This window comes from Pipra filicauda, unplaced genomic scaffold (genome assembly GCF_003945595.2).
Source record: "Pipra filicauda isolate LSUMZ 115617 unplaced genomic scaffold, ASM394559v2 scaffold202_size1376763_pilon, whole genome shotgun sequence".
NCBI lineage: Eukaryota > Metazoa > Chordata > Aves > Passeriformes > Pipridae > Pipra > Pipra filicauda.
Window position 1 is genome coordinate 565,374 of NW_024104313.1, and position 27,561 is coordinate 592,934.

General features: G+C 36.9%; 1 protein-coding gene across 1 annotated transcript in view; it reads left to right on the forward strand.

Moving 5' to 3' along the window:
- The window catches only part of PRKN (parkin RBR E3 ubiquitin protein ligase), a 710,634-nt gene that overhangs the window by 556,430 nt on the left and 126,643 nt on the right, over positions 1-27,561 (forward strand). The window contains exon 9 of the mRNA XM_039380803.1: positions 26,486-26,547. Coding sequence (XP_039236737.1) covers positions 26,486-26,547 — 62 coding nt within the window. The remainder of the gene's footprint in view (positions 1-26,485; positions 26,548-27,561) is intronic.

Consider the following 27,561-nt stretch of genomic DNA (forward strand, 5'->3'; position numbering starts at 1 on the left):
AGGTAATCAGTCACTGACCTCTCCCAGCTCTTATCTCAACTCAGGAATTCTTAGCTGTTTTTATTTCTCTCCTCAGTCCAATTGCAGAGGGAGAGTGAGAGAGTGGCTTTGGTGGGTACTTGGTATCTGGCCAGGGTCAACCCACTACATTCAGAAATGGGCAATTTTTTTTTCTTGCACGTATCTTAAAAAATAGTGGATATTTCTACAATCTATTAAATTCATTATGAGGATAACATAATGGGAAGGAAGAGAGGGGAAATTTCTTTCTTATCTCTTTTAGACCATTAAGGATATGATGGAACCTAATTGTCCTTCAAATTTTGGATGATCTTTAAAAACCTGTCCTTTAGAAAAATGGCCAGGAGGAAGGGAATTTAATTTCATTTTATTGTGTATTTTGACAAGATAATGATTAACTTAATGGCACCCAATTTTAATTAGGTACTCCAAACCCTAACTGCATTATAAATTCATTATTAATTATTATCTCCGTTAAACTGAAATTTTCCAGTGACTGATTTGAGGAATACAGGTTTTGAAGTGCTATTAACATTTAAAATGATAAAAGAAAACATAGATTATTTGAAATGGCCATTGGAATATTTAATACTTTGTGCTGATAGCATTGTTACAAGTGAAAACAATGCAGGTGTGGCATGCTATGGCAAACAAACTGTCTTCAGCTTTACAGTGTATTCACTTTGAGAACAGGTAATTAAATTTGGGAAATATTAGCAAAACTGCTTTAATTTTCTATTCTGAGCTCTTTCTGAGGTTTACGTGTTCAATAGCAATGCTATCCAGTATTGTACAAAGGGGAAATTTAATGTATATAATACAATGGCTGCATAACCTGTCTACAGGGTGGAGTAGGAGAAAAGGACGAGGGACTACTGAGTAAAGAGACAACATCTTCAAAGACTCATTTCTGGGTTTTAATCTCATGGGTTAACCTATGGGTGTTAAGGCAGAGAATTATTGTTTTTCTATGGGTAGCTGAAAGAGAATTCAAGGTACATGATGAGAACTTTCCCTCTAAAGATAGCTTAAAAATGAATCAAGTACCATTTTGAAATAATTGTCAAAATTTGGGAAATACTGACATTTGGAACTATTTTGGTAGCATTCCAACGTTTGATTAGGGAGCTTTGGAATGTCAAATGAATGTTCTATAAAAACATCAGCTGAAGTATGTGGGTGGTGAAGTGAAGGGCTTTTTCAGATGTGGGCATCTTGATTAATACTTGAAATAAAAAGTAAGGTAGTGCAGATTTTTAGCTAATTGGTAAACATAGCTTTCTCTGTGAGATTCTAAGGATAATATTTCTATTTTGAATATCCTCAGTTTTCAGATTTTTTAAATTTTACTGTTATAATAATGGTAATGTATTTAACTTTTAGTGCTAATTACACAGTTATGCATCCAATGACATTTCTAAGCTATCACAACAGTATAGTTATTATAGAACCAGTTAAGGTATGAATTAATGAAACTTGCTTCTAAGACAGAGTCAAGTCTGTGGCTTTTCTGTTGCAGGTTAGCTCAATCATTTGAAATTATGTATTTTTTTTTCCTGAAGTTTGCCCATTCCATACTTGTGAATTGTCTGAAAACTACTAAAACCCTTTGTTTTTTGAGTTTTTGGACAACTACTTTTAAAAACTTGATTCTTTCTATGGTTTATAAGCTGCATCATGGAAGTATTTATTACTTCAAGTTCGAAGTGTTTTGATTCCTTGCATGATATATATTTTATCCAATTATATAATAACAATTTTACAATGGAACTTTGAATGCAAACGCTTACACTTACCATTTAAAAATATTTTTTCATTGTATATCTAAAATATTAATTTTTAAAGGAGTGTTTTTACAAGGTTCTTTACTAGTAAGTGTACTCTCCTGAATTATGAAGATGATATATTTTCTTCCAAAATGATGCATTGCAAACCAGAAAAATTGAGCAATAAATCTGTGTTCAAACCAAATCATGAGAAACACAGCTAAGGCATCTAGAAGCAACCCTTATGCCATTACTTGATTTCATAGTGCAGTGGCCAATCTAATCAAAGTTTTCAAATAATCACTGAAAACGTGCAGCTCTGGCCATGTCTTAAATAATTACATTACAAATTCCATTGCCTCATTACATGTGTCCCCTCCCCCACCCCCAAAAAAAAATCCCAAACCAAAGCAACAGACTTGAATAAGAGTGCAGATTTTATAGACAATATAGGTCACGTAAAGGTTGTGTCGTTGTGAAAGCATGCATGTAGAACAGAAATTAACATTATTTTTAAAATATACATTTTGAACAGGTTTATATGCAGCCCTTTGGTCTCTTGCTTTTCAGAAAAGATATATAAGTTCACCTACTGGGAAACTGAATATTTCTTATATGGCTTTTTCTGTTTGGAAAGTGGCCAGATTTGCTACTTTGCTTACAAAGCAAAGCATCTACATGCTTACTTAACATTAAGCACTTCTGCAGTACTCTTGGCTAGCAGTACCTCACTGCTTTCCAGTTACGTGTTATGCTCATTTTCTTCACTGTAATTCCTTGTCTTATCATTTATCCTTTCGAATCTTTTCTTCCTTTTAGAAAGGGAATGATAGCTGAACCCCTTAGAGTATCTAATTATGATCTTCCATGTCCTCAAGCAAGAGTTAAGGAGCCTCCACAGCCCTCCACTGCACAAGTACTGAAATACTAGATGAAGTATACAAACTTACTCGGATAATTATGTGTGTTTTATACATTTAAACATTCTGCAACAGAAGAGAAAGCTCTAAAGTAAAAAATATGAGTTTAACTTCTGGCTCTTTTAGGAAATCAGGCATCATTTGAACTCCTTCTGAGACTTGATACTGCTGCATATTTGCTGTGCGGTGGAAATGAAGCCCTTATTAAATCTAAACTTATAAATTTTTTCTCTGTAATAAAAACCTTTCACTATAGGCAACTTAATGTTAGCAATTTGTAAGGGAAGATAATAATTCCTAACTGAATTTAAGTAATGATTTCCAAAGTAGAGCTATAAATCTACTGCAGTTGAAGTTCATAAGGTCTCAAAGGAAAGGGAACCTATGGCCACAGAAATGAATAATCTGTAAACTGCCAGTAATTCACACTGTTATTAAGACTGGTAATTTCTTTGATAAAAGCCTTTGAGTTAGAATGTTAAAACAATTGAATGGTAAGCTAATACAGCAGCTTGTACACAAGAAGTTCTAGTGTATCAAATGATTTGTGTTATTTCTCTTTCCTTCAGCTCTTGCAATTATTGTAAATCTTAAGTAGTATTTTAATCCTCAGGACATACTATAAATCAAAATCTAGATTTCAGAAACTGTCACCCCGGAAATTAAGGCTCTACAGAATTTATAGGAATTGACAGATAGCAAATTATGTTCCCACTCTTAGCTTGGACTGAAATTTTCTTTGAAAGGAATTTACCTTTTGCCGTACACACCACATTTCAGGACAAAGAGAGCTTAAATTTTGCTTTCACTGAATAAAATAGTGAGTTAACACTAAGTCCAGCTGAAGGAGTAATTGATCTTTTTCTTGCCCAAATCTGTTCTTGTGTTATAACGCTACAGATCAATAAAGGAACATTCAGGACTTTTTCATATGTGGTGTTGAGGAGAAGTAGGAAGTTTTTTTCCACAGGCTTGGTACCTAGATCCGTGAGTTACAAGTGAGAAGATGTGTACCCAGGCACTAGAAGGCTGCCTGGCACAAAAGCAGCCTATGACTATGCTAGGTAGTTCTAACCTCCAAACCAGGGCATCTGCATGCAAAAAGGCTTTGGGAAATGATTTCTGGCATGTTAGTGCTCTGAAACCATTCTCAGGTACTTTTTTGGGACAGTGCAAGGGTCATAAGTACACCAGGGCTCATTCTAATAGTTTATATAAATTATTTGAGAGTACAGAAGTAGCCAATGTGTCACCTAGTTTTCACAGGTGAAAAACTGTTTCTATTTCTTCATCTCCTAGAATTTGTCCTAAATTTCCAGGGGTTTTGTCTGACTTTTTTTTTGGCCCAGCAACACTCTCTGTATTAGTGGTCCTGATAATATTGATTTAGCATCAACAGATTGTTAGACTTGCTAAAGCTCCCTTGGGTTGACTTGTCCTCAGGCAGATTAGTCTTTGTTGAGGTATAATTTCTGATGAAAGCAAGGAAATCCAGATTTGTACTCGTCCTATAGTTAAGGTGGGGTTTTGGCTAGTTTGACACTGTTTAGCAAAAACATTGCAAAGACCATTCAGGCAATTTCAAGCCCAAACTGCTCACAATACTGTCTCTTTTCCACAGAGAGTGATTCATCTGGTTTAGATTACCTGATGTCTTTGAAGGGCTGAATGAGCCCAACTGATCTTCCGGTGTGCACCTTCCAGCTGTATCAGCTCAGTGCAAACCTGCTCTGCCCTCAAATGAATTGTCAAAAAAACCAGCAGGAGTTAATCCTCATAGCATTGCAACTCCTGTTTCCTCCACTTCTGGTCTTTTGGGATCTCAAAGGTTGTTGGATCTTCTTTTATGCATTTGGCATCATGTTATTTATTCCATCCTAATGGTTATGCCATTATCGCTTAGGGAGACAACAGTATAAGTTTTATGGTGAGTCCAGCAGCCTTTTGATTCTGAAACCATAAAGTCACTTCTAAGTCCCAGACAGAATTTGTCCTTAAAATTATTCCCAACCTCCATTTAATTCTTCTATTAGACCTGGCCTTTTCTGTAGAGTTCCTCCAATCTGGAACAGGCTGAAAAATTGATCACATCTGTTCAGCAGAAATTTCCTTTCGGTATTAAAATGTCCTCTATTTCCTTCAGAATTCAGAATGGTGAAGGGGAGAATCTGAAAATTACTGAGCCAGTGTCTAGCTGAAAAGACAATTCCAATAACAGCTTTGTAGTCTCTCAAAATGTTTCAGATCTTTCACACCGGGCTATATCCTGAGCTTTTCCACATAAGGGTTTGAAGGGGCTTGGGGAGCATTTTCAGCCATGTGTTAAAATATTGAAAATAGTTTAGGTTCAGGGGAGAAGTTTTCAGTCCAATGTCTTTTTTGCTTATGTAGGTATTGATGCACATAAAATTGTTCCAGTGTTTTTCATAGATATGGTTTTGACTGAGATGATAAAACAATATTGAAATAAATTATGGTTTGCTTCACACATTTCTTGCTTAAGAACTAATCTTTTAGGTATTGTTGACAAGGGAAAAAAAGAAAGGCAAACTTTCAAAATTATTTTAGCTGCCTTGCTCAAAACTTTGCAAAAACACAGCATCCCTGTAGAAATTTCAAGCTTCCTCTGAGGATTGTGAAAGGATTCTGCTGTATTCAGTCAATAGTTTGCCTCATCACTTCCAAGGCCTTCATGCTCAGCTCAGCAAGGCCTTGATGTTACAAAGTCCTTTGAATTTTACCTAAAGGGAACTAAAGCCCTTTCACACTCCAGTCTTGCTTTTTGTTTCATTTGACATTACTCAATAGGTTTTGCTATGTCTAAATTAGAACAGTGTCTAATAGCTGTCTTATTGCATTCATCATTGCTACAGCTTGACAGGTCTGCAGCATGAAGGTCACATCAAATCCCAGTTCACATAAGGCAAAGTCCTGATTTATTTCCGTCCAGAACTTTTGCAAGGCAACTGCAGCCCCCTGGACTTCTTTACAATAAATGCTGTGCATTATTGATTAGAATCAGACTTCTGGATGTAAGGGCTAGGATTTACTTACTTGAAGTCTTAGGGTACTCACCTTGCTGTATATTGATAGGGTGGTTTTATTACTTCTTTGGGGGTTGTATTTTCAATTTTCTTTTTGTTGTATGTGTTTTCATACCCCACATTTATTTTAAATCTATTATAAGTTTATCGTTACTGATTGACCTTTAGGTCAGTGATATGCCTTTCCAAAAATGTTTCCTTTTAAATGTTTATTAATGTATTACCTTATAATGGTACAAATGTGATTTCATTAAAAAATTATGTGTGATACACATGAAAGGGAATTTAGAAATACAAAGAAACATTTACACATCCTTTTCTGCAGAGACTGAAGAAGTGGTTTTCTCAGTGATGAGCAAACCTGTATGCTTTGTACAGATATGAGATTCATAAATATTTGGCTCACATTTCTAGTTGGTAATCTCCATTTACCTTTTTCTACAACAATAGTGTTTTTATCTTTTTAAATGTTGACATGCTGTCATGGAGCACATCCAGGCCTTCATCAAACTGCAAAATTGAGGTGACATCATGTAGTCAGCTGATATTTCCCTTCCTGACTGGTGCCACAGAGCTATGGAACTGTCATTAGAGACTCTAGAGGGATGCATAGTAAAGGAGTGTCTGTTTAAGGCACACTTAGCAGTCTTGCAATGCCAAAAAGTCTTTAACTGCAGTTGACATAAGTTAAAATACTACATAGGCTACTATGAATCACACCATAAGCTGAATTAGCCTCTGTTTAGCTCTAGAGGTTAGGGATGGAAGGGACAAGGACTATATCTCTTAATACCTCTTCCATGCTGTGTGTTTCTTCATTCAGATTCTTCCTGAGTTCTTATACATTGTGTGATGCACAAATGTTAATATATGTCACTGTCAGAAAAATTGCATGTGAAATATGGAGAAATGAAAAACACTGAACACAGACCCTGCAGCTATCAACGTCAGTTGGATTTCACGGAGGATCTTGAGTGATAGGTCAGCCCAAAATTCTTCTTAGGGGCAAGGATCTTGTCAACATCAAGTGTGCTGTCAGTCCAGCTATTTAAGTTTGTTATTGTTTCTTATAAGTCAAGGACTTGAAGACATTTTTCTCTGGTTTTGCTTAGGCAAACTTGTTCTCCCTGAGTTCTAAAGGACACTGCAGCAAGTTCTGACTTTGCTTCATCCACTTCTTTAACTATCCCGTGATGTTGTTTGGAAAGCTGTGTTCATGGAAAACCATTCCATGCGTGAGAGAACTAATTATGTTCCTGTCAAAACTACCTATACTTGCCTCCAGATCTTATCTGTCTTTATCTGATCTTTGACACTTCTCCAAAAGGATTAATGGGAACAGCCCTAGAACTGCCATCTCTTCATGTCTGCTCACAGAGCCTCCAACCCCTTTGATCTTCCCAAGATCGTTATTATATATATTGTACAATTCATGTCTGTGCCTGCTAACATGGGCAAGGACAGAGCTCATTTGTATGTGCTCTAGCAATTTTTCAGTGGTCTCCTGCTTCTTAGAAGCAACACATCAGCTGTGTGTCTAGCATATGGGGCAGGGGGCTTGTCACTGGTTCCTTCCACATATCTGTATACTACTCGGGAGTATAACATTCTACTAGCAAAGTGTCCATATTTTTTCCTGCAGAGGGGCTGTTTACTCCTGAGATACATGCATTCATCTCTTCTGGTTTTGGATGTTGCCCCACATGCTGTATGAATGTTACTATCTCAGTGAGATCTCTCTGACAACAGCTGTCTCTCAGCACAACCCTCTTGCTCTTCATTCATTCCTTGTGTCAGTGCGATGCTGGTAACCACAACTCCCCCAGAACAACCCATCCACTTTCTGACCTTGTCTGTCAGGAAAATATAGGCCATAGTCCTGCAAATGTAGTCCAGTACCTGGGTTGAGGAACCACAATCAGTGCGTTAGTAGTCTGGCCCTGAGAGTTTGCAGGTTGAAGAAAACCTGACATGAAAAATAGCTCTGCTAGTAAAGTGTGTCTTCAATGTTCTCTGTTTTTTCTATATGCTGCAATTCCTGTCTGCTCATCCTGTACACCCACTTTCAAATTTCCTAGTGAAAAAACTGTCCCCATTTGGTCTTCTCTGTTCACTAGCTACAAATGATTATTTAGGTTGCTGGTTTTTTGATCTACACTCCTGTCCAGATAAACCCTCCTTCCTTTTTAGTTGAGAGTGTTCATTTCTGAGCACTGAACTCAGACTTATAACTATCACAGGAGAATATTACAGACTGAATAACCTGCAGATTGCATCCTGACAATAAAACAATTCATTAACAAAATTTACTTTAAAAATACTCTAGGCTCTAAAGTTTGTTTTTAAAATAGTTGCATTGCTAAAGCAGAAGAATGACATGAGAGCTTTTACTTAAATGGCATCCTCTGGCTTTTTGTACAACCTTGAGAGCGAGTAATGAGCGGGCTCTAATAATTCTTTTTCCAGCAAACGAGGTAAAAAAGCGAGGTTAATTAAAGAAAAAGACTTTGAGAGAAAAGTCAGAAAATATGGAACTGATATTTTGTCATGCAGTTATGACTGTTCTTTCTCCACAAAGTCATAAAGTGAGGATTCAGAACCAGGTGGTATAACTTTCAATTGTCATTGCCTTCAGTGGAGGTTCCCAAGGTAATTGCATGGCAGCATTGCCTTATCATTGTCAAATACATCTTTGAGTTGGCTACAGATTGTCGGTGTATATATTCCTTAAGTTCAAGACATGGGATTTATGATTTTCTGTTTGTAGAGGGTAGTTGGAGAATTATTTTTGGCAGTGTAATATTTTTTTATGTAAGATCACCAAGTTAGGCCAAACTCACAGCTCATGATGCTGAGAGAGAAAATTAAAATCCCAGTTTTGCATTGGTAATTATATCCATAGTATGGAAGAACATGCAGTTTTCTTGTTCTGCTTCAGCCTGCTCCCTTGGGGAATCTGCCATACAATCTGTATCACTCTCATACATGGCATCCTGTGGTAGATTTACTAATGACTATATTATCTGTTTAATTTGACATGTGCACCCACTATTTAATACAGTGGGGTTATTAGTACAAGGAAGGCTTTCAGTTCAACTGCAATATAAAAAAAAATAAATGTATCACCTTTGTGCAGCTAAGTGCAACATAATTTATATAACCAGGATTTCCAATCAAAAAAGAGCTTGTCCTCAAAACACAAGAGATGAAAAAAAAACCTCAAACCTAGCCTGTAGAGAGATCTGAGATGAAAGACTAAGCTAGAAATGGAGATTTCATTTTCCATTTATTATGGGTCAGATGCTGACTAGGTTTGAGGTCCTTGTTTCTCCTAGCAAAACCAAGAAGGCTGAGGGTACCACACAGATTGTCACATCCACAGGAATTTTCTGCATGAGTTCAATACAGGCAAGTTCTATGTGTTCAGGTTAGCTCACAAGGAACTTTTTCTCTTCATGAAGCTCCAGGGTTTCACATTTAAAGTATAGAGAGACCATTCTTCATAGTTTTGAAATTCAAGTCTATAACGCATATATGCAAAAGTGCTTTCTGTCTCAGTTTCTCTATGCATTGATGAAAAGACAAGAAGCTGACAGTACCATATACAGCATACAGCAGAACACAGTACCTTTGCGAATCCTGCGTATTTAAGGGTCACTTACCCTACACTTTTCTTACATTACTTGATGACATGCTTTGGAGACAGTGGACAAATTCCACTTAACATCAGTTATTGTCTAGTTGTTGAATTTCCAGTCCCGTGCCATTTCATCTGTCAGAAAATAAAATGATCCTTGTAATTTCCTTGTTATTACATGATCTTTATAAGGAAATTACAAGGCTACTTAATACAGGGTAAATATAGTGCTCTTTGAGAAATATTTGTCCTTTAGAAGATAAAAAGGAGGAGGCTGATGATGGTTTTCTTTGTTCTATTTGTTTGCTATCCGGATCTTTTGTTCCTTGGTTCCAACTTTTAGATAAAAGCTTTTTTCCTGTGTTAGTTTTGGATTATCAGATTTATGTCCATTTTGTTCTCTGCCCTCATACCTCACATCACAGCTTAGCTCCCACATGCTTAACTCCTTAGACACTAGGAAAGGCATTTTGCAGTCTTGTATAGTGACTACTTGCTGTCGGGACGTGTCAAAGCAGAGCGATTCTGGGGTAGTAGTGAGGCCAGCTGTACCATGCCGTGCAGTGCCAATGGGGCACGCCATGCAGGATTTGCCATAGCCCTGTGGTCACTGGGCAAGTCCCAGTGCTGAGGCACTGGTGGAGCCAGGAAGGCAAGTTAGGCTAATAAAGCACATGGCCATGTCCCATGTTGGTTGCAGTAGTGCCACACCATTACTCAGGTGCAAGGATGGAGTAACAAATTGATTCAGTTTACAGAGCTGACTGTCAGTGTGACACTGCTAGTGTTTTTGAACAACACACTTTCCAGTAAGGCTTCTTAAGAAGCGGAGGTGGCATCATTTGGAGTGTTCAAGGGCAAAAGCAGACAAAGTGGCAGTGGTCTCTCATCTGTTGCCTCATTTGTTTGGCCTTCTGTTTGAGTGGTTCATTAAAAGTATCATCTGAGCACTAAGTGAAAATCAAAAGGGCAATTAAGATCTTAGGAACTATTAGGAATGACAAAATGTTATTTCTCTGTGGCAAATCAAGAGTGCACCCTGCTCTGCACATACCAAGTGCAGTTTTCGTTATTGCCTCTGAAAAAGAATGTACTAACTATTGTTTAAACACAGAGCAGTTAGGATGGCCAGAGGTAAGGAATATTTTGCGTGTGATGAAATGCTTATTTTTAGGTTCTGACAAGAGACATCTGAATCAAGATGTCATGAAGTTCTCTAAAATCATAAGGGGAATGTAAAAGATTAGTAGGAACGTACCCATTCTTATTGTGTAAGAACTGGAGATAGCCATACAACTACGAGGCAGCACGTATAAAGCAAACCAAGAAAGCTGACCCACTGCAAATTAAAATTGTGGAAACTCAATGCTTAAGGATACTGTAGAGACCAAAAGTTTTCAGGGTTCTCAAAGTGACTAGATACATAAATGGAGAATTCCCAAGAGGGAGGACAGGGATCTGCTTGCATCCTCTATCACAGGATGTCCCTAAATGGCAGTGTGCGGATAAGGATGGTATACAAAAAAATTTAACTCTTTTCTTGTTGCTTATGCTTTTCTCATTGCATTTCTTACTGGCCTGTGCTAGAGACAGGGTACTGAGACATGGCTTTTTTTAATTTCAGTACCTTTTTTTGTTGATAGTACTTACAACCAGCTCCAGCTTCTCCCAAAGCAATCTTTTCCAGAAGACGGATGAGGAGGAAGAGGAAGGAGGAAGAAGCTGAATGATTTCTACCTTTTGTGCATTGTGGAACTCAGTGTTGCATCTGTGTCATAAGTGTGTGTTATGTCCAGCCTGTATTGTGGAGGTCCAGTTCAACCCACTCCTTTTTTGCTCTTGCTGACCTTTCAAAGATTATTTTCCCAGCTTTTTCTAGCAGACAGTAATGCTAAGAACAACAGTTCTACAATATTGTCAAGCCTATTATTTTGTGGCCCATACAGATGGATTACCAAGACCTAACTTGGAAGGTAGCTTTTTAACTATTTGGATGGAGGATTGGCTCAGCTGAGGGAAAAAACGCAGGCAATTACTTCTAACACTGGGTCTCTTTTTTATCTAATCTGCAATTTTCTGAAATACTGCTATGTCTTTTATCAAGAAATAGAGGCTAGCTGGCTTGGAAAATCTAAGATAAGAAGTTTCTGAGGCAGGAGTAATTGGTTGTGGTAGATTGGAACAAATTAGAACAGTGCTCAGTAGAATTGTTTACTGTACTGTGTACATATTGCAGCCACTTCCATCGTGTTTTCCTTCATCTGTATTTATTTATTTATCTATTTAATATTGAGATAGTCAATGACATTAGCTTACTTTCCTAAATGAGACTGTCCTGAAGAACAAAGACACAAAGCATTAGCCTGAAATGTAAAAATGTTGCATGTCCTCTTAGATTATGCCCAGTCTGTCTTTAAATGTTAGCATTAACCTTCAGTTCAGTAGGATCTGTAGATACGAGACTGAAAAAATGCAAACTGACACTGTGGTGTATTTTTTTATTGCAAATATTTATGTTTGTCTTCAGATCATGTTTTCTAGGTATAGAAAGAAGTTAGGAAACTATTATTAGAGCTGTTGGAGTTTCATTTGATTAAGCACCTGTCATCTGAATCAGTTTTATATCACAGCTTCTCTAACTCAGTGACCATTGCACAAAAAATATTGTACCTTTCAGGTGTTTGCTACCTTGATTTGTTATTGTCCCGGTGAAGGAGGATAGAGTCCTAATGATCTCAGTTGTGCTGTGTTCCCAAAACCCACTCTCCATCAAATTCCAAAAGTGACAAAAGCAAAAATAAAGCTAGATAATGCTCCACAACCTTCAAAGGAGAACTATAAATATATGGTGAGAAAGGGAGAGAGAGAAAAAAATGTGCATACACATTGCAAAGAATTTGTTGCAGCAAAGTTTACTTTTGCATTCAATGCCAGAGACTGCTTGACAGCAACCACATTGTTGACTCTCTTATAATGACTGTAAGAGATGTGAGCAGAATTAAAGTGGAGAAATGGGTGAAAAAAACATGCATGTAGCACCCATTGGGGCTACCTTCATGCAACCTCCACAATGGATAGTTGCATGAATGTAGCATCAATGTGTCACAAGTTAGGCAGGGCATACTTCTCGGCATAACCAGTAAAGCAGGGAAAAGCACTCTAAATGGAAAGTCACAAGTAGCTGCGAAAGCAGAGATAGGAAAATGATCAGTGACAGCAATCTGTAGCCAAACATCAAAAATCCTGCTTTGCTCTTTTTCCGTCCTCCCCTGTTTCCCTCAGTAGACATCCATCAAACTGCAATACGATTTCTGCTGGCTGGTTTGCGTCTTGGAAATTGACAAGAGAGGGGAGAATCACTGTGCCCAGAATCCTTGCTAAATTACATGAAAACAGGATTTGTGCTGCATGTAAACTGTGTAAATCCAGTCAGCTTTTAAGTGGAAACCAATTTCATAGTGTGTAAGTATCATTGATTTGTTAATCTGACAATTTTTTTAAACAAGCTGATGTGGATTAGCCAGTTCTGATTGTATGTCTCTTACAAGTCATTTGAGTGCTGGATAGCTTGGTGAGTAAAGCACTAGAAATTAACCTTTGAGGCCCCTGCCTATAAATAAATTATTGATCCTTAAAAAAGAATCAGATAATCTCATTAGATGTAGTTTTCTGTAGTGTGAGTCTAAATCCTGCCATACAGAATCATTTATCGTAATTGATAATCTTTTTCCTGAAGCAGATAGGAGCTAAGCTGCAATAGAAAGCAAATCCTGCAGGAATTGATGTAGAAGAGCAATATGAAGAATTTTCAACCGATTTGATGCTTAAGGGATGTTTTGTTTCCCCTCCAAGTATTTCCAAGGGCTTTTAGCTTTTATGTGTGCTTTTATAGCTGTATATCCAATAATTCTCAGTCAGGAAAAAAGTGTCTCTGAAATTTCATGCATGATGGTACTCTGGAGCCAGGCAGAAGTATCAGGAATGAATTTCTGATCCATGACATAACAGACACAAGTGGAAAATACATAGCAAGCAGTGTAATATTGAAAGGCAGAAGTGATACAGAGTTCAGTACTTAACATATAAATGACTGCTTAGAAGTACTTTACAGAAAAAATAGTTAATGTGGTGTCAAAAGGTAAATGTGCAGGCAATGAGACCTAGTGTTGTTATTTTTTACAACTGCAATTCAGTGATCTCCTGAAATGAAACAAAGTCAAGTGAGCATTTTAATGACATGAGAAGAAAAAAAAGGCTGGACCTTATCATTAGGTTCAATAACTTGACTTTCCATTTTGTAAAAGGAAAATAAAAACAGAGGACACTCATGTCTGAGCTCTGCTTCTCTGTCGCTGAGCAAAGAGGAGTCTGTACATGTGGGAAGAAGTGGGCTGTGAGAGGACTTACTTGTTCTTACTTGGCTTATCAAGCTGCTTAAGTGTTAGCATCAAGGTCAGAGACATTCCAGTCTCAACTTCTAGTGTCTGCATCAGCATTCATAGTGCCAAACTATGTCACTGTAGAATCCCACTAGTATAAATTTTCAAAAATACTTTTTTCTTTCATGATTGGAAATGATTGATGCAGCAATACCCATTACCAAAGGGAGGGGAAAAAACCCCATATGTACACCCCTGCAACTCTCTGCATATATGAAACCTGTGGGGTTTCATATATGCAGTTAGTAAGGCTGGAGATTTGGTCCTATACCTGTCTTCAGGCTCACAGCTTAGGAACCCTGTACTGTTAATAGAATACAGGAAAAAAAAAAGTAAAGAAAAAAATGAGCATGGTCTAAATAGGGGATGTAATTCAAATATTAGAAGAAATAGTATCATATAGAGTGTCTGATTTAATAACAATACATTGGACTTGTGCTAATGGAATTATTGTTAGTTTAAAAAAACATTAGACAAGACCAACTAATGACTAGGTGTAGCATATCTGTTTGTAAGGTGGTAAAGATCAGGGATAGATTCTGTTATTCTGGATTAACTCAGAAGTTATTCATGGCCTTGTAAGTAAAGACTAGAAGGAGAATCCTGTAGTGTGGTGTGGCAGCTGTTCTATACCAAATTGCTAGCATAATCTCATGAAATTGCTTGCACTAATTCACTTCAGCGTACCGATGAGTCTGATGGCATAATGCTGAGCTGTGGGGGTTCTCTCCTGCCCTGTATGTAGTAAAGTGTATCCATTTTCACGGTGTTCCCAGTCCTGTGCAGCCACTGAGCTTCAGGTAAATTGTGACAGTCTTGGAAATTTATGATCACAGTGCTAGCACAGCATCCTTCTCTGACCCATTGAAAAGGCCTGTCCACCTAGCAAGAACTGTTTTCTCTTCTATATACAAGGGGAAAAATTAGATCAGTTTCTTGTATCCAGAGCAGAATTTTTTTTAATATTTTTCAGAAACCTGTGGGTATTTAAAAATAGATATTTCTCCATCAAGTAGAAATCATTCAGTATTTCTTCACTAGCAGTAGTGTACCAGTTTTATCCCTTGTGATTAAAGTGTTTATCCCTGTTGATTATAAAAACCCACACTGAACTGGACTTCAACTGTAGAGCAAAAATGATCAGGAATTTTTTTTGTTATTCTAAATATTTTTTCTGAAGTGTTGCAGAAAGAGAGATGGATGTTAAAGTGTTTTGTTTATTTCATAGGCAAATACTGTCATGCACCATAAAATGGATAGACCATCTCATTGACAGATCCAAAACAAAGCCTTCTTTATGAGAAAACACTGTATTGCTAATAAAGTGATCCCAACAGCCAAGCTTGTGCTGCTTAATTTGTTTCCTTGGAGTGATATTATAATTCTGACATACTGAAAAATCGCCTCGCAGAGACTCATATTGCATTTATTGCTGAGTGCATCTTTGATATAACATTTGTTATTGTAGTGCTTGGGGTGTCTTCGGAGGAGTAATATTCTAAATGAAACTGGCTGTATTATCCCTTTAATGTAGTGTAGAATTTTGCATTAAATTTTCAGCTTATTTCAAAGGTGTTTTGCCAGCTATTCATCACGAGTGGTCTGTTCAAGAATAGGGCCAGTATATCAATATAAAATCAGAAAAATCCTTAACACTTTCTCTTTGGGGAATCTCTCAGGTCATTCCAATTCTTTTCTGTTAGATGAATAGACAGCATGATCTCTTGTATTTATGGCTGCCTGTCAGGTGTTTTTATAGTAGAAACATGAATCACTGTTTGTAATGCAGGATTAGCCTGTCTCATGCAATGTTATTAGAATTAGGCCTGACTAGAGAGCGACTTAATTTCTTTTTCTTCTGTATTTGACTTTAGTTTTCATCCCACACCAGCTTTTACACTCTCAGGAACGCTCTCATTCTTATGTTAGAGCAAATATTGAAGAGCATATGTCTTATTTGTCTGGATTTGTACAGACAGAAAATAAGAGCAGTGTGTAGTCCCCCCTCAGTGGAATTCTGCTTTCTGGGCTGACACTAAAATGTAAAAAGATTGTACTATGATGTCCTATTAGACCTCAAGACTGGATGGACAGTTTGTATTGAGCACAGGCATTTTTCATAATTATGTTGCCTGCAGGGTTGCCACCTGCCCTAATTTGATCTGATTAAGGTGAAAACCATCCTCATTTCATAAGTGGATTTTTGCCATGTTTCCTCACAGAGAACAGCAAGATATGCACACATGTATTGCTGCTGCAAAGTAGGAAGAAATATATTACAATTAGGTATCAATTAAGATTTGAACTCCATTATGAGAGTGCAGGTCACTTTTAGACAATTGCTTCATTCTTTATGGTTCTGGAAATGGTTTTCTGTCATAAAATCCGTATGAAGAAGAGAAAATCATAGACATTCATCCAGATATCTCTGTACTATTCTGAGAGACATAATATATTCTATGGCTTTTTAAAATTCTCTTTTGGTTGGATGGGCTTATTGTCCATGAACATTTATTTTTAGAGTAGCCTGGGCTTGCCTTGCAGTCTGAGTCATTTATGTAGCAATTTAAATATTTGTCTAAGCTCTCAGTGAAAGGCTCATGTTGAAGTCTTGTAAATGCTGCACAGATTAAAGGAATAGCATTTTTTATATACTGTTTATACAGAATGACGTCATACCCAGGAAAAAAAAAGAAATGAGAAAGTGGAAAGAAAAGCATTGCTGTTTCTGGGTCACTGAATATTGTTTGATATTGTCCTTTCTGCAATAGTAATTTTGTGCATGCTTATGCGTGTGTAAGCAAGAGAGCGAGATCGACATGTGTGCATATTGGGTTTTCTGTCAGAGTATTTTTTAGCTTGGCATATTGATTTTAACGTACTGGGGACAGGAAATAACCTTTAAAATTTTCATTTGAATAACCTTAGAAGCTAGTTTTGGAATTAAAGGGATGGAAAACTGTGCTTGTTCTCTGGCACCTGTCCACAACTTTCTTGATGGTGCAAAGGCTTATTCTACATTATGTAATCAGTGTAATAACCTCCCTTAGTAAAATACAAATGAGATGGAAATTTATTGCAATATGAATTGGTGAAACTGTTCTTTCTATCTGTAATTTCCCAAATTATAGGAGGACAGTTTCCTTAATTCAACTTTTAAAAGGAAAAAGAAGAAATATTTACTCTCCAAGTCTGATTTTCAGCATTTGGACTTTAGAATATACTTCTCTTATTGAGCCATCAGCTGAAACATGGCTGTGTGAACTTTAATTTCAGCTTAGAAACCTTTTAGCATTTTCTGTATTGTACCTGCTTAGTTCTGGTATTTAGAAATTGCAGTCTTTTAAAGATTTGCCCTTCAGTAACTAGCAAATGAAATTATTCTATAGTTACTTGTGCCTTGTGTTGACTTTTATTCAGGGATGGTTGGATTTTCCCTGAGAAGACAATCTCCTCTCTTATAGAGTCTCCACCACATGCTGAAAGCTCCTGACCTCTCACTTCCCTTCTCAAAGATACTGATCATCATCAAAGGCCAGTGCCAGCGTGAAGGTGGGAATTTGAGAGAACAGAGTTTGCTTTTGAGATTTCAACTACATTTTGAATAAAAGATAAGAAAACCTTTCATGAATTGAGCTGATTGAGCTGAAAACCTAGCAAACTAAGAATGAAGACCTCCTTTCAGCCCAGATCTCTGCAATAGATTTTCACTTCCAAGGTTTATATGGCAGAAGGTATGAGTCTTCCAAAAGAAGTTTAAAACAACTCTGTTGTACCTCAGTGGAAAAAAAAAATCACCTGGTTATGGCAGGAGCCTTAGATTTATTGATTTTCTCTCTGATGTTATAAAGAAAGTGTAGGAATAACTTCTATTAAATGAGAAGCATTAAAAAATGTTTCCGTAAAATTTAATTTGACAATAGTCGGTACTTCCATGAAAAGAACAGCGTCTCCTTTTTATTTTTGCTTCTAGAGCTACTGTATTTGAGCAGCAAAGGTCATAGCTCAATTTCTCATTACAGATAGAGAGCATGGAATTTGTTGAGTTGCATGAGTTTGGTATTCACTGACTTTACCGAGAATAGCATGAGTGAATTTATACCTATAATTTAAACTGGAATATTAAGCAAGCAGATGGTACAGACTGTTCATCAAATATGTTTGCACTATTGCAGGGTTGCCCTGAAGTCTTAGTCTCTTGGGCAGTACTGAATTTTTTTTTTTTTTTTTAAGAAAATTCCCCCTTCTGACAGACTCTCTCAACAGTTTGTCACATAGCGGTGCAGAATATACAGAAAACTGCCAAAAGTAACAAGCAGTGACTTGCTGGCATTGTGGAACTCAGTGCAATTCAGGATTTGAATGCTGATGTGACTAAACAGTACTTGTTCAACTGTGGTTTAAATGTTATTTTAAATATGCAAAAAGGAAGCAAGAAAGCAGGTTCTCAACTGAAATGGCAGGTCAGTATTTGTGCTGATATTTTCTGTGGTAAAGATTAAAAGAAAGACCTTAGTAGAAAATGGCTAATGTGGTTCATTACTTCTAGTCATTTGGCTTTAAAGCATCATTAAAACAAGCAGTGAGTAACAGCATAGTGAAGGCCAGAGTTGCGTGCAGTGTGAGAAAGCCAGGCCAGCAGAATTTGCTACAATCACTTTATGTGATCCTTTCCCAACTCTGTTGCAGTCCCTTTGTGGAATTCTTTCACAAGTACTTCTTGAGAGCAAAAAGTGCCTTCTGTCTTTGGATGTTTTTGAATTTAAGAGCACACAAAGTTGTAACCTAATCATCTGGGCAACAAACATTTCTGATGACTGGTCGGAACAGGACAAGCATTGTGTCCTGGCAATCAAGCTTTCATAAAATTTTCTTGACTATTAGCTTCAGCAGCCTTTTTGGTAGCAGAATACTGTATAGGTTCTTTTACTGCCTTCAGCTGTCAGAATTCAATCAAGAAAAAAAAAGAATTAACATCATACTGTTTCACAGGGTATTAATCAGGAGAAAATGGGGGGGGGGGGGTTGTTGGTTTGGTTTTTTGAGTGTTTGGGGGTTTTTTGTTTTTTGTTTCATTTTTTAAAGAGAATAGGTTTCTTATTACAGATTGACCTTTGAAAAATTAGCAATTGAATTTGTCCTTTACTGGCACAGGGTCTTTCTAACAAAGTATTGCATTTTGTGTACATAGCCAATTTGTTTGCTGGTATGGATACAGGTAAGCAATGTTGACTTAATTGTTGCTATGTTAATTTGCTTGAGCTGAAGAGCTACCCCACCATTTGTAGTTTCAGACAGATTTTTAAAGACATAGAGACCTTCACCATGTTGACCTCTCAGTACAGAAACCACATGCAAGTATTGCTTGTCATCTCTGATTCAGTGCAGAGCTGAGCTTTGCAATCTAAATGCATGCCTGCTGTCTTTGAAAGGACAGAATTCAAAACTTCTTACTTTTGAAAAAATCTTCTTTTTTATTTTTTCCAAAGAAAGTACTTTAATGTGTCTCTTTTTGGGCATATATTTGTTTTACCTTGCTATCTACTTATCTAGATTACTGTACAGAAGAATATTATCTGCAAACTGATGTTATCGAAATAGCATGAGTACAAGTAAAGAATCCCGTGTAATTTTTTACTTTCTTTTTTTTTGTTTTTACTGGATATGTAATTTTTTTACACCAATTGTAAGGTGGCCAATACAAGATATTTGGGTACTAGAGGGTTTTCCCCCAATTTGCAAACATAATGCTGACTGCAGTCAACAGGATATAAATCATCAGATGCTTTAGTTGTCCAACCTGCTTAATGCTGCTTGTAGCATTTTGAAATAGATCTATATCTAAGACATATTATACTTACTGAGAAAAGTTCTAATACCTATAGGTAAGGTGAAGAAATAACCACTGTGCATTGGTTGAACAAAAAGTGATTTGGTTTTCTTTCTAGGGAAAAAATACTTGATTACTGAACCTACCCTAATCGCAGTAGACTATCAAAACAGATATTGGAAGCAGAAGTATGAGTTAATGGGTCAGAGAATTTCTGTTTGTAAATGCAGCTTGAATGCATGATCAACATTAAGAATTCAGAAGGAAAATAAAGAAGGCCTTTTTTAACCTAGTGATTACAAGCTGATTTCATGAGAGGGTTTTTGACTCTGATATGTGATTTAATGATTAATGGTGGTTAGCAATAATTGATTTTCTAGATAATGTTGTGTGCCCATGTGAATCCTCTGCATTTTCAGACCTGCAGATGTAAGGCATGAGACTTGAGATGAAAAATTATTCACAGGACATTTGTATCACCTTTCTTTAAAAATTAAAGATTTTTATACAGAGGAAGATATCTGTAACTACAAATCTACAAATTAATGAAGTTTTAAGTTTGTCTACATTAGCAAATTATCTAGGTAGCAACAGAGAAAAAAAACCCTCAATAATTTACTATTTACATAAGTATTGCTCATGAGTGTTGTAAAAAAACTGTGAAAATTGCTATAGTAATACCCTTCTGTAGGATCTGTGAGAAAATACTTTTACATCTTTTCACAGTGCACAAGCAGTGCATGATAGGTTTATGTGCTTATATTCTGTAAATTACATACTTGATATTCATATCTTTTTCTCTTTTCAAGAAAATATTTATGCATTCCAGACACGCTCCTTAGTTTTGTTCACGTTCACATAACATCAAAAATGAGAAAAGGTCACCTGAAACACCCAAATATTTAATTAACACAAGCACAGTGAAGTCACTTCATACTTTTAAATCATTTCAGTTCCCGTAAGAATGACTGCCCTGTCACCAATACAGGATTGCTTTTTACTGGAAGAAACACAGCAGGAAGGCGTGGATTTTTACAACAGTATTCCAATTAGCTGAACAGGTTGGAAGAGACTGGGAAAATGATGTAACAAATTAACTCACACTAATTATGGCATTTTAAACCTGTTAAGTTTTGTGTAAAAGTCTAGCCTGACTCTATCTTTTTACCACGTTTTCATTCCCACTGTTATACACAGTGAAGGGCTGTGCTCTTCCTGCCATTCCTGCTCGCTCAACAGAGTGGTCTGGTTTGTGCTGTGTTGAGTAACTTGTACCTTGCATATGGAGTCCCAAACACTGTGTCCCACTGTAGCTAGAGGTTAGCTCTGCTCTGGATGGATACCTGCTATAATAAACACCTCTGAACTGCAGGATTCCCCTGGATTCCCTTGCCACCATTCCTTGCCGTGCATGCATGGCAGGCCAGCGTGCATATATATATATATACATATACATATATATATATATGTAAAATCGTTGCTATATTACAAGTCCTGCCATTAAAGTGCTGCATTTCCAGATTTTTAGGCTTATGTTTTTTGAATATGGAACATTTTTCATATCTATACTCAAGTCAGGGAAAAGAAAGAAAAAAGACAACACACCCATTAATTTTCTAAGCATGAAGTGGTTATTCTCAAGTATTTGAGACATTTTCCAGTTGCAAGCTTGGTTTAGCAATTAGCACTATGAAAAGATATCCTTTGAAGGACACTGATGGATATTCATACATGGTTATGTTCAGAGCCCACAAAAGGATGTATTTTTCAGAATTAAGAAGTGTTGATATGGACATAAATTCTAAGTGAGAGAAATGGAAGTTGTACTGTGTCCATAATGTAAATGCTCAGTTTGCATGAAGCTAAATATGAGGCAAAATTTACATGCTCAAAGTTAAACGTGTGGAAGTGATTGGGATTGGAGCTGTTGGGTGAAATTCAAATAATATAACTTTAAAAGTCTAAAAGTTACTTGTGTAAATCTTGCCAAATCACCTTAGACTACTCAGTTAATGGAGATAAGTGTATACTTTTTTTTGTGCTTGTCTTAATCATGGGAATTACCCTGTGAAGGTGTATATTCCTTCAATTGACTAAAAAGGAAGCATGCCCTATTAGATATAGAAGAATAGATAAGGAAGCGTGCAAGATATTAGATTCATACAGCCAACATTTTGATGCTTAAATGCATTGAATTGAATCTCACCCAACTATACCATTTTGGGAAAGATGAAATTTAAAATTAAAATCATAAAATAATGCTGCAAACGTATGGTAAAATATGTAGCACAGAATCCTGCAATGGGAATATATATGTTTGTAACTATGGTCAGTGAAGACATTTTCACAAAATATGCTAAGCTGGAAGGGACCCACGAGGATCATCAAGTCCAATTTTATGATTTTCTATGATTCTCTGAGGCTAAAATTCAGCCAGGGTGCCTCCATCCAGTGCAGGCAGACAGGAGTAACAGGACAACCCCACCCCAGACATTCGGCACCTCCCTGGTGCCCATGGCTGGGGAGGGGAGGGCTGTGGGGAGCTGGAAATGAATCCTGGTGCAGGAGGGTGACTCAGGGGCTGACATGGGGTCCTAGGTTGGGAAAGTCAGGGCTGGTGGTACCACCAGGGCCCTGACACTTGTGTTAGTTCTCAGTTGGCCGTATTTGTATCAGCAGTCATTTTTTTGCTTGCATTGTGCCAATTTATGCAAGATTAAAGGGTTGATTTAATTTTTCAATTGCCTTCTCTCTGGAGAACATAAGTTCTCCATACAAAGTGACAATTTTAAGCAAAAACAAAACCAGAAGCTAATTCTGTCTGAGAAAAAAATATGTGAAGATTTGGGTAATTAAATTGATGGTAGTTAGAATCATAGTTTAATTATATGTGTAGCTGAAAATGTTTGTTCAGAGCAGTTGAAATCAAGGAATTTATGATGTTAGGAGGCATTAAACTGTCCTTCCCAAATTTGGTTCTTTATTCTTCTCTTTGAGATATATATTCTCTCATGAACAGATTAAAAGTATCTTTATGAAGAGAATACTAGAACATAAATTGTAAATTTACAGTTGCGAATTTCTGTAACTTTAAATATACCTTTCATTCCTAAGTGCAGCATTTGGAGTTAAATAGTAAATCAATATGGGAATCAAGCAAGAACAAAATTATTCAAACAAGTAATCTGGGGTATGATTAACATTTAGAAGCAAATAATATGCTTAAATTTAATATAAGTAATAAATACTTAAATAGAGGCAAAGAAATTACTTGTTGTGAGTTTATAAAGCTGCTGGTGCTTTGAACTGGATATCAGCCCTTCATAATTCAGCTTCCTGCTTAGACTCAGGCTCATTCCTAAGACATCACATTAGTTTTATGGATCTGATTGCTTTGAGGTCAATGGAGCTATGACAGAGGAAAAAGTGGTATAAAAATATTAAATACTTGCATCAATTTTATATTTCTTACATCTTGCTCTGACTTCACAGTTAGCAGAAACCTGAAACAGTCATCGTAGCTGAGAACATATGAAACACATAGGTTTGAATGTGAGTTGAAAGAGGGAACTAATAAACAATTTAGCTACCATTTTATCAGTCTGCAGATGTCCTCAATCCTGAGTTTTGGCTTCTGATTAAAGGCAATTGTCCATGCTTTTGCATCGTTTCCTTTTAACACTCTTATGTGTAATTATTGATTGATTTATTTAATATTCCAGTTCGGTTTATGTCTGTGGAAATTTCATGAAGGCTTGCACTTTTCAAGTAATATTTTGAAAGAGGGAAATGGAAAGTTTCAGTAATTGTTGAGACCACTGATTATAAGGGGTTCTGTACTACAGAGGGCATAAAAACTGATCCTCAAAGCATTCTATACAAAATAGAAATCTGTAAAGTGCAGATTATTTATGTCATTTGGCATGTGCTAGCTGCACATTAGAGATTTATAAATACATTTTTCTGTAGATGTTTGGTGTGTACGGTTTGCCAGTGAACCCGTCGGGTGCTGTGCTTAACTAATAATAATTTTCAAGTTACCACATGTGTTTTCATATACAGGAATATGTTGATGGATATATGGACAATTTCATGGGTGAGATGACAAATAGTTCTTAATGTTTTTAGCAGAATAGGTATTTGTTTTAATCTCTTTACTTTTTATTTATGGGATGGTCATTTGTCCATTACCTTTGTCTCTAGTCAGAGTGCAGGAATTTAACATAATCTAGGACTTTTTCAAAATTCACAGGTACGTGGTAAAAATAGATTACAGTGTTATGCCATGTTTTACAAAGGTCCACTTACAGAACAGGAGAAATTAAAGTAGAAATGGTAAGCATGGTAAGCATCAGAAATACATTCAGGAATACAAAAAAAAAAAAAAAAAAAAAAGAAAAGAAAAGGAAGATTTTTTTTTCTTGAAATTATTGCTGCTGAAATGTGACAATCTGAAAGTACTTCTTACAGACAGCAGACTGTTAAGATGTGTCAGTATGATTCAATATTGCATACATTTGACATTTCTGAACTCATTGCTGGAAAGCATCATGCCGACAGTAACACAGTTTTTAAGCTCTCTCTCCTTTGCTAGTAACTTTAGGATCTGTTGTATAATCAGCTAAGCAGGATCCAGTGAAAGTCTGAACTCTGAAAAGATTGAAAACTAAATCAGGCAAGTCTCTGAAAAACAGACTATACAAAATATTGTACTGGGAAGAGGATGCAGCAGTGGATGACTAGTAACACTTGAACATGCATGTTTTTCATAGCATCATAGAATAGTTTGAGTTGGAGGGGGCATTTAAAGGTCATCTAATCCAGTCCCCCTGCAATCTTCAATTAGATCAGGTTGCGAAGAGCTCTGTCCAACCTGACCTTGAATGTTTGCAGAGATGGGGCACCCACCACTTCTCTGGGCAACCTGTTCCCATGATTCACCACCCTCATAAGGAAAACATCAAGTTTTAGACATTAAATTCTAATTTGAAACACAGAGAAGAAAACAGCTCTGAACTGCAAGTCAGGCCTCAGGTCAAGAAGTTAGTGAGACAGAGTTGATACATTCGCGGTTTGGATGAGTTGGAAGATGGAGATGTAAATCCCAGTGAAAAGGACAGAAAAATGCTGTGCAGCAGTGATTCTGTTGTAGGAGTAGCAAGGACAACTTTAAGTGCATTAGAACAAGAAACAGAATAAACACTGAGAGCCTAAGCATGGAGAAAATAATAAGAGAAAATTAAAGGTGATACATGTGTTGTGGTCCTACAGGTTGAGGAGAATAAAGATGCATTAACAAAGAATCACTTAGAGCTAAAACTCACACATTCAAATATGTGAATATCCTTGTATGCAAGAGGAGGGAAGAGATGGGTGAAAAGAAACCTATAAGAATATCATAGATTTTATTGAATGCGAAGAAATCTTAATATTTAATAAGAGAAGTTGTTAAAAGAAAATTCTTACTATATGCTTAACACTGGGCCACCTTAAAACTTGTCTACTTTTGTGAGGGTTTGCTGATGAAATTGTGTAGATGGTACGTTCTCCAACTGTACCTCCTCTAAATGGAGATAAAACATTTACCAGCAAGAAGCTGATTTGAATATCATTTAACTCTCTTCCCTAAGTAGGAAAAGTTATACCGGTACAAGACTTGTACTAATATAATTGTGTCTGTAGCATGTTTTTTGCCTTTTTAGTTGTTACTTTCAAGTGCAAAGGCTTTTCCTTCTATATCCATAAGACAGGTATGCCAACAGAAGTTGTGAGTGTAGACCATGTCTCATTGGCTCTGAGTAAAGCCACAGTGCTGACGGAGATTTCCTGACATGGCCAAATTAATTTGTATCCTTTTAATGGCAGTCATTAAGACTGACAAGTAGCTATTTGTAGTTGCATCAGCAGAAAAGCAGGTTGTTAAAGATCATAGTTCCCATGTTCTGCAGAGAACTATGCTTTTAATTCCTTATAAGTAATTTTCTCTCTTCAACAGCAGATGCTTCAATTTATGGTAAAAAGAATAAAGCCCAGATTGCTTTCACAGTCTGCACTTTCATCCCTTGTCAGAAATTAGTCTGGTAATGTACGAAAGTGGTGTACAACAGCCTTGGATTTCATCATCAGGAAGATAACCAGAGTCTGAACAGGTCAATAAAGTGCATGGCAGATAGCAAGACATATTCTTTCTTATTGGCTGGTACAGATGTGAAAGTCTGTAGTGACTGAACATTAATCTCACTGCAAAGTTCTGGCAAATCATTCCCCCCGCCTGTGTACTTGGTTTGCGTATTAACATGTGTGGATAACAACTACATATATGTGAAATGGTTTATATTTATGACAGCCAAAATTAAAGTGATCTGTGGGGCCTCTGAAATCCTTCAGGGAATCAGGGGAAGCCTATATTATGCTTAGAAATGAGTCCAAACCTGGTATGTGAATCAGAATTCAGCTTTGGGCAGCTCAAGTGTTTTGATGTGAGATCCTCTTTTAACAGGCTTTCTGGCTTACACTAAGGGTTGGCAGTATCTCGCAGACAGTGCTGCCCTTTTCATCTTGCTTTTGTTTGTAGTCCTTTGGGAAAAGGGCTAAAATATTCGGAATATAACCTTTCTAAGTGTTCTTGGTAGCACACTCAGAAATGTGGAAGGATTATTTGATAGAGGGCTTTCAGCATTCTGGTGCCTGCAGAACCATGGCTAATCTTTCTAATCTTCTTTATCTGAAGTAATCTGTATGTTCTATCCTCTCTTCGTGTATGTGTCTTGTGCCGAAACTGCACTGACAGAAAGCTCTAAAATGCTTGTTTTTGTTTCTTTCCAACAGCTGGCTGTCCAGATTCCTTGATTAAAGAGCTTCATCACTTCAGAATTCTGGGAGAAGAACAGGTGAGTTAGCATCTGAAAGGCAGCATCTTAATGTCATGAAAGATAGTCGCTAATGAGACAGTTTCATCTCTCTCCAGGGAGACAGAGTGTATCTCATGACCCCCAATGACCTGAAATGTGGGGAAAAAACCACACAGGAGTTCTATGTGAGAGTTGGTTTTTTTTTCATTCTGTCCGTCAGCCTTGACAGGTTATTAATTGGTACATCTGCTACCTGCCACAGTTTTTCAGCTTTTGACTACAGCAGTAAACAGACTCTCTAAAGCAGCAGATAGACAAACAGTCTGACTAAGGGATTGGCACTTACAGCTACTCATGATATTATCCATCTCTTTCTGTGGTCTTTTCTCTCTTTTAAAAGAGTGCTTCTCATAATTATAGCTGTGCTTTGCACTCAGAAAACTATTTCTGTAGAGGGACATTTGCATAAATTAAGTATGCTTTAAAACACAGGGTGGTCAGTTGTTATTTTGTCAATAATGAAATTCACATACAGAGATACTAAGAAATGGTCTTAAATTCTGAGACACAAGCTGAATTTTCAAATGCTTGATGCTTCTGAAGTTCAAATTGTCTTTGCCTCTGAAGTATCCCTTCTAAGGTACTAGTTATAAAGCCTGACTGCCTGAGATAGAGCTGCAGGTGCTAGGGACCTAGTGGCTGAAAGCTCAGCATTAGTGTGTTGTACATGAGAATATCCATGTCTTTTAATGAACCAAGGGACTTGCACAAGGTTGTATGAGGGCTATGACAGAGGTAGGAACAACTCCTGAGATGTCAATTCAAAACCTTATTTCTTAGTTTTTAGATGAGATTATATTGTCTAGAACACCATGTTGCTTCTCCTTTCCCTTTTTTATTACAGTAAGGGCTGCTGTTAACGTTTTCTAGACTTCCAATTTTCCTCCACCAGCCCCCCACATCAGTTTTTATAGAGAGTCACAAGCCAGGTTTCTCAGGGACTCGACTTTTCCTCTGTAAGAAGGCAGCATGAAGGGCAGTTTGGGAGGGTCT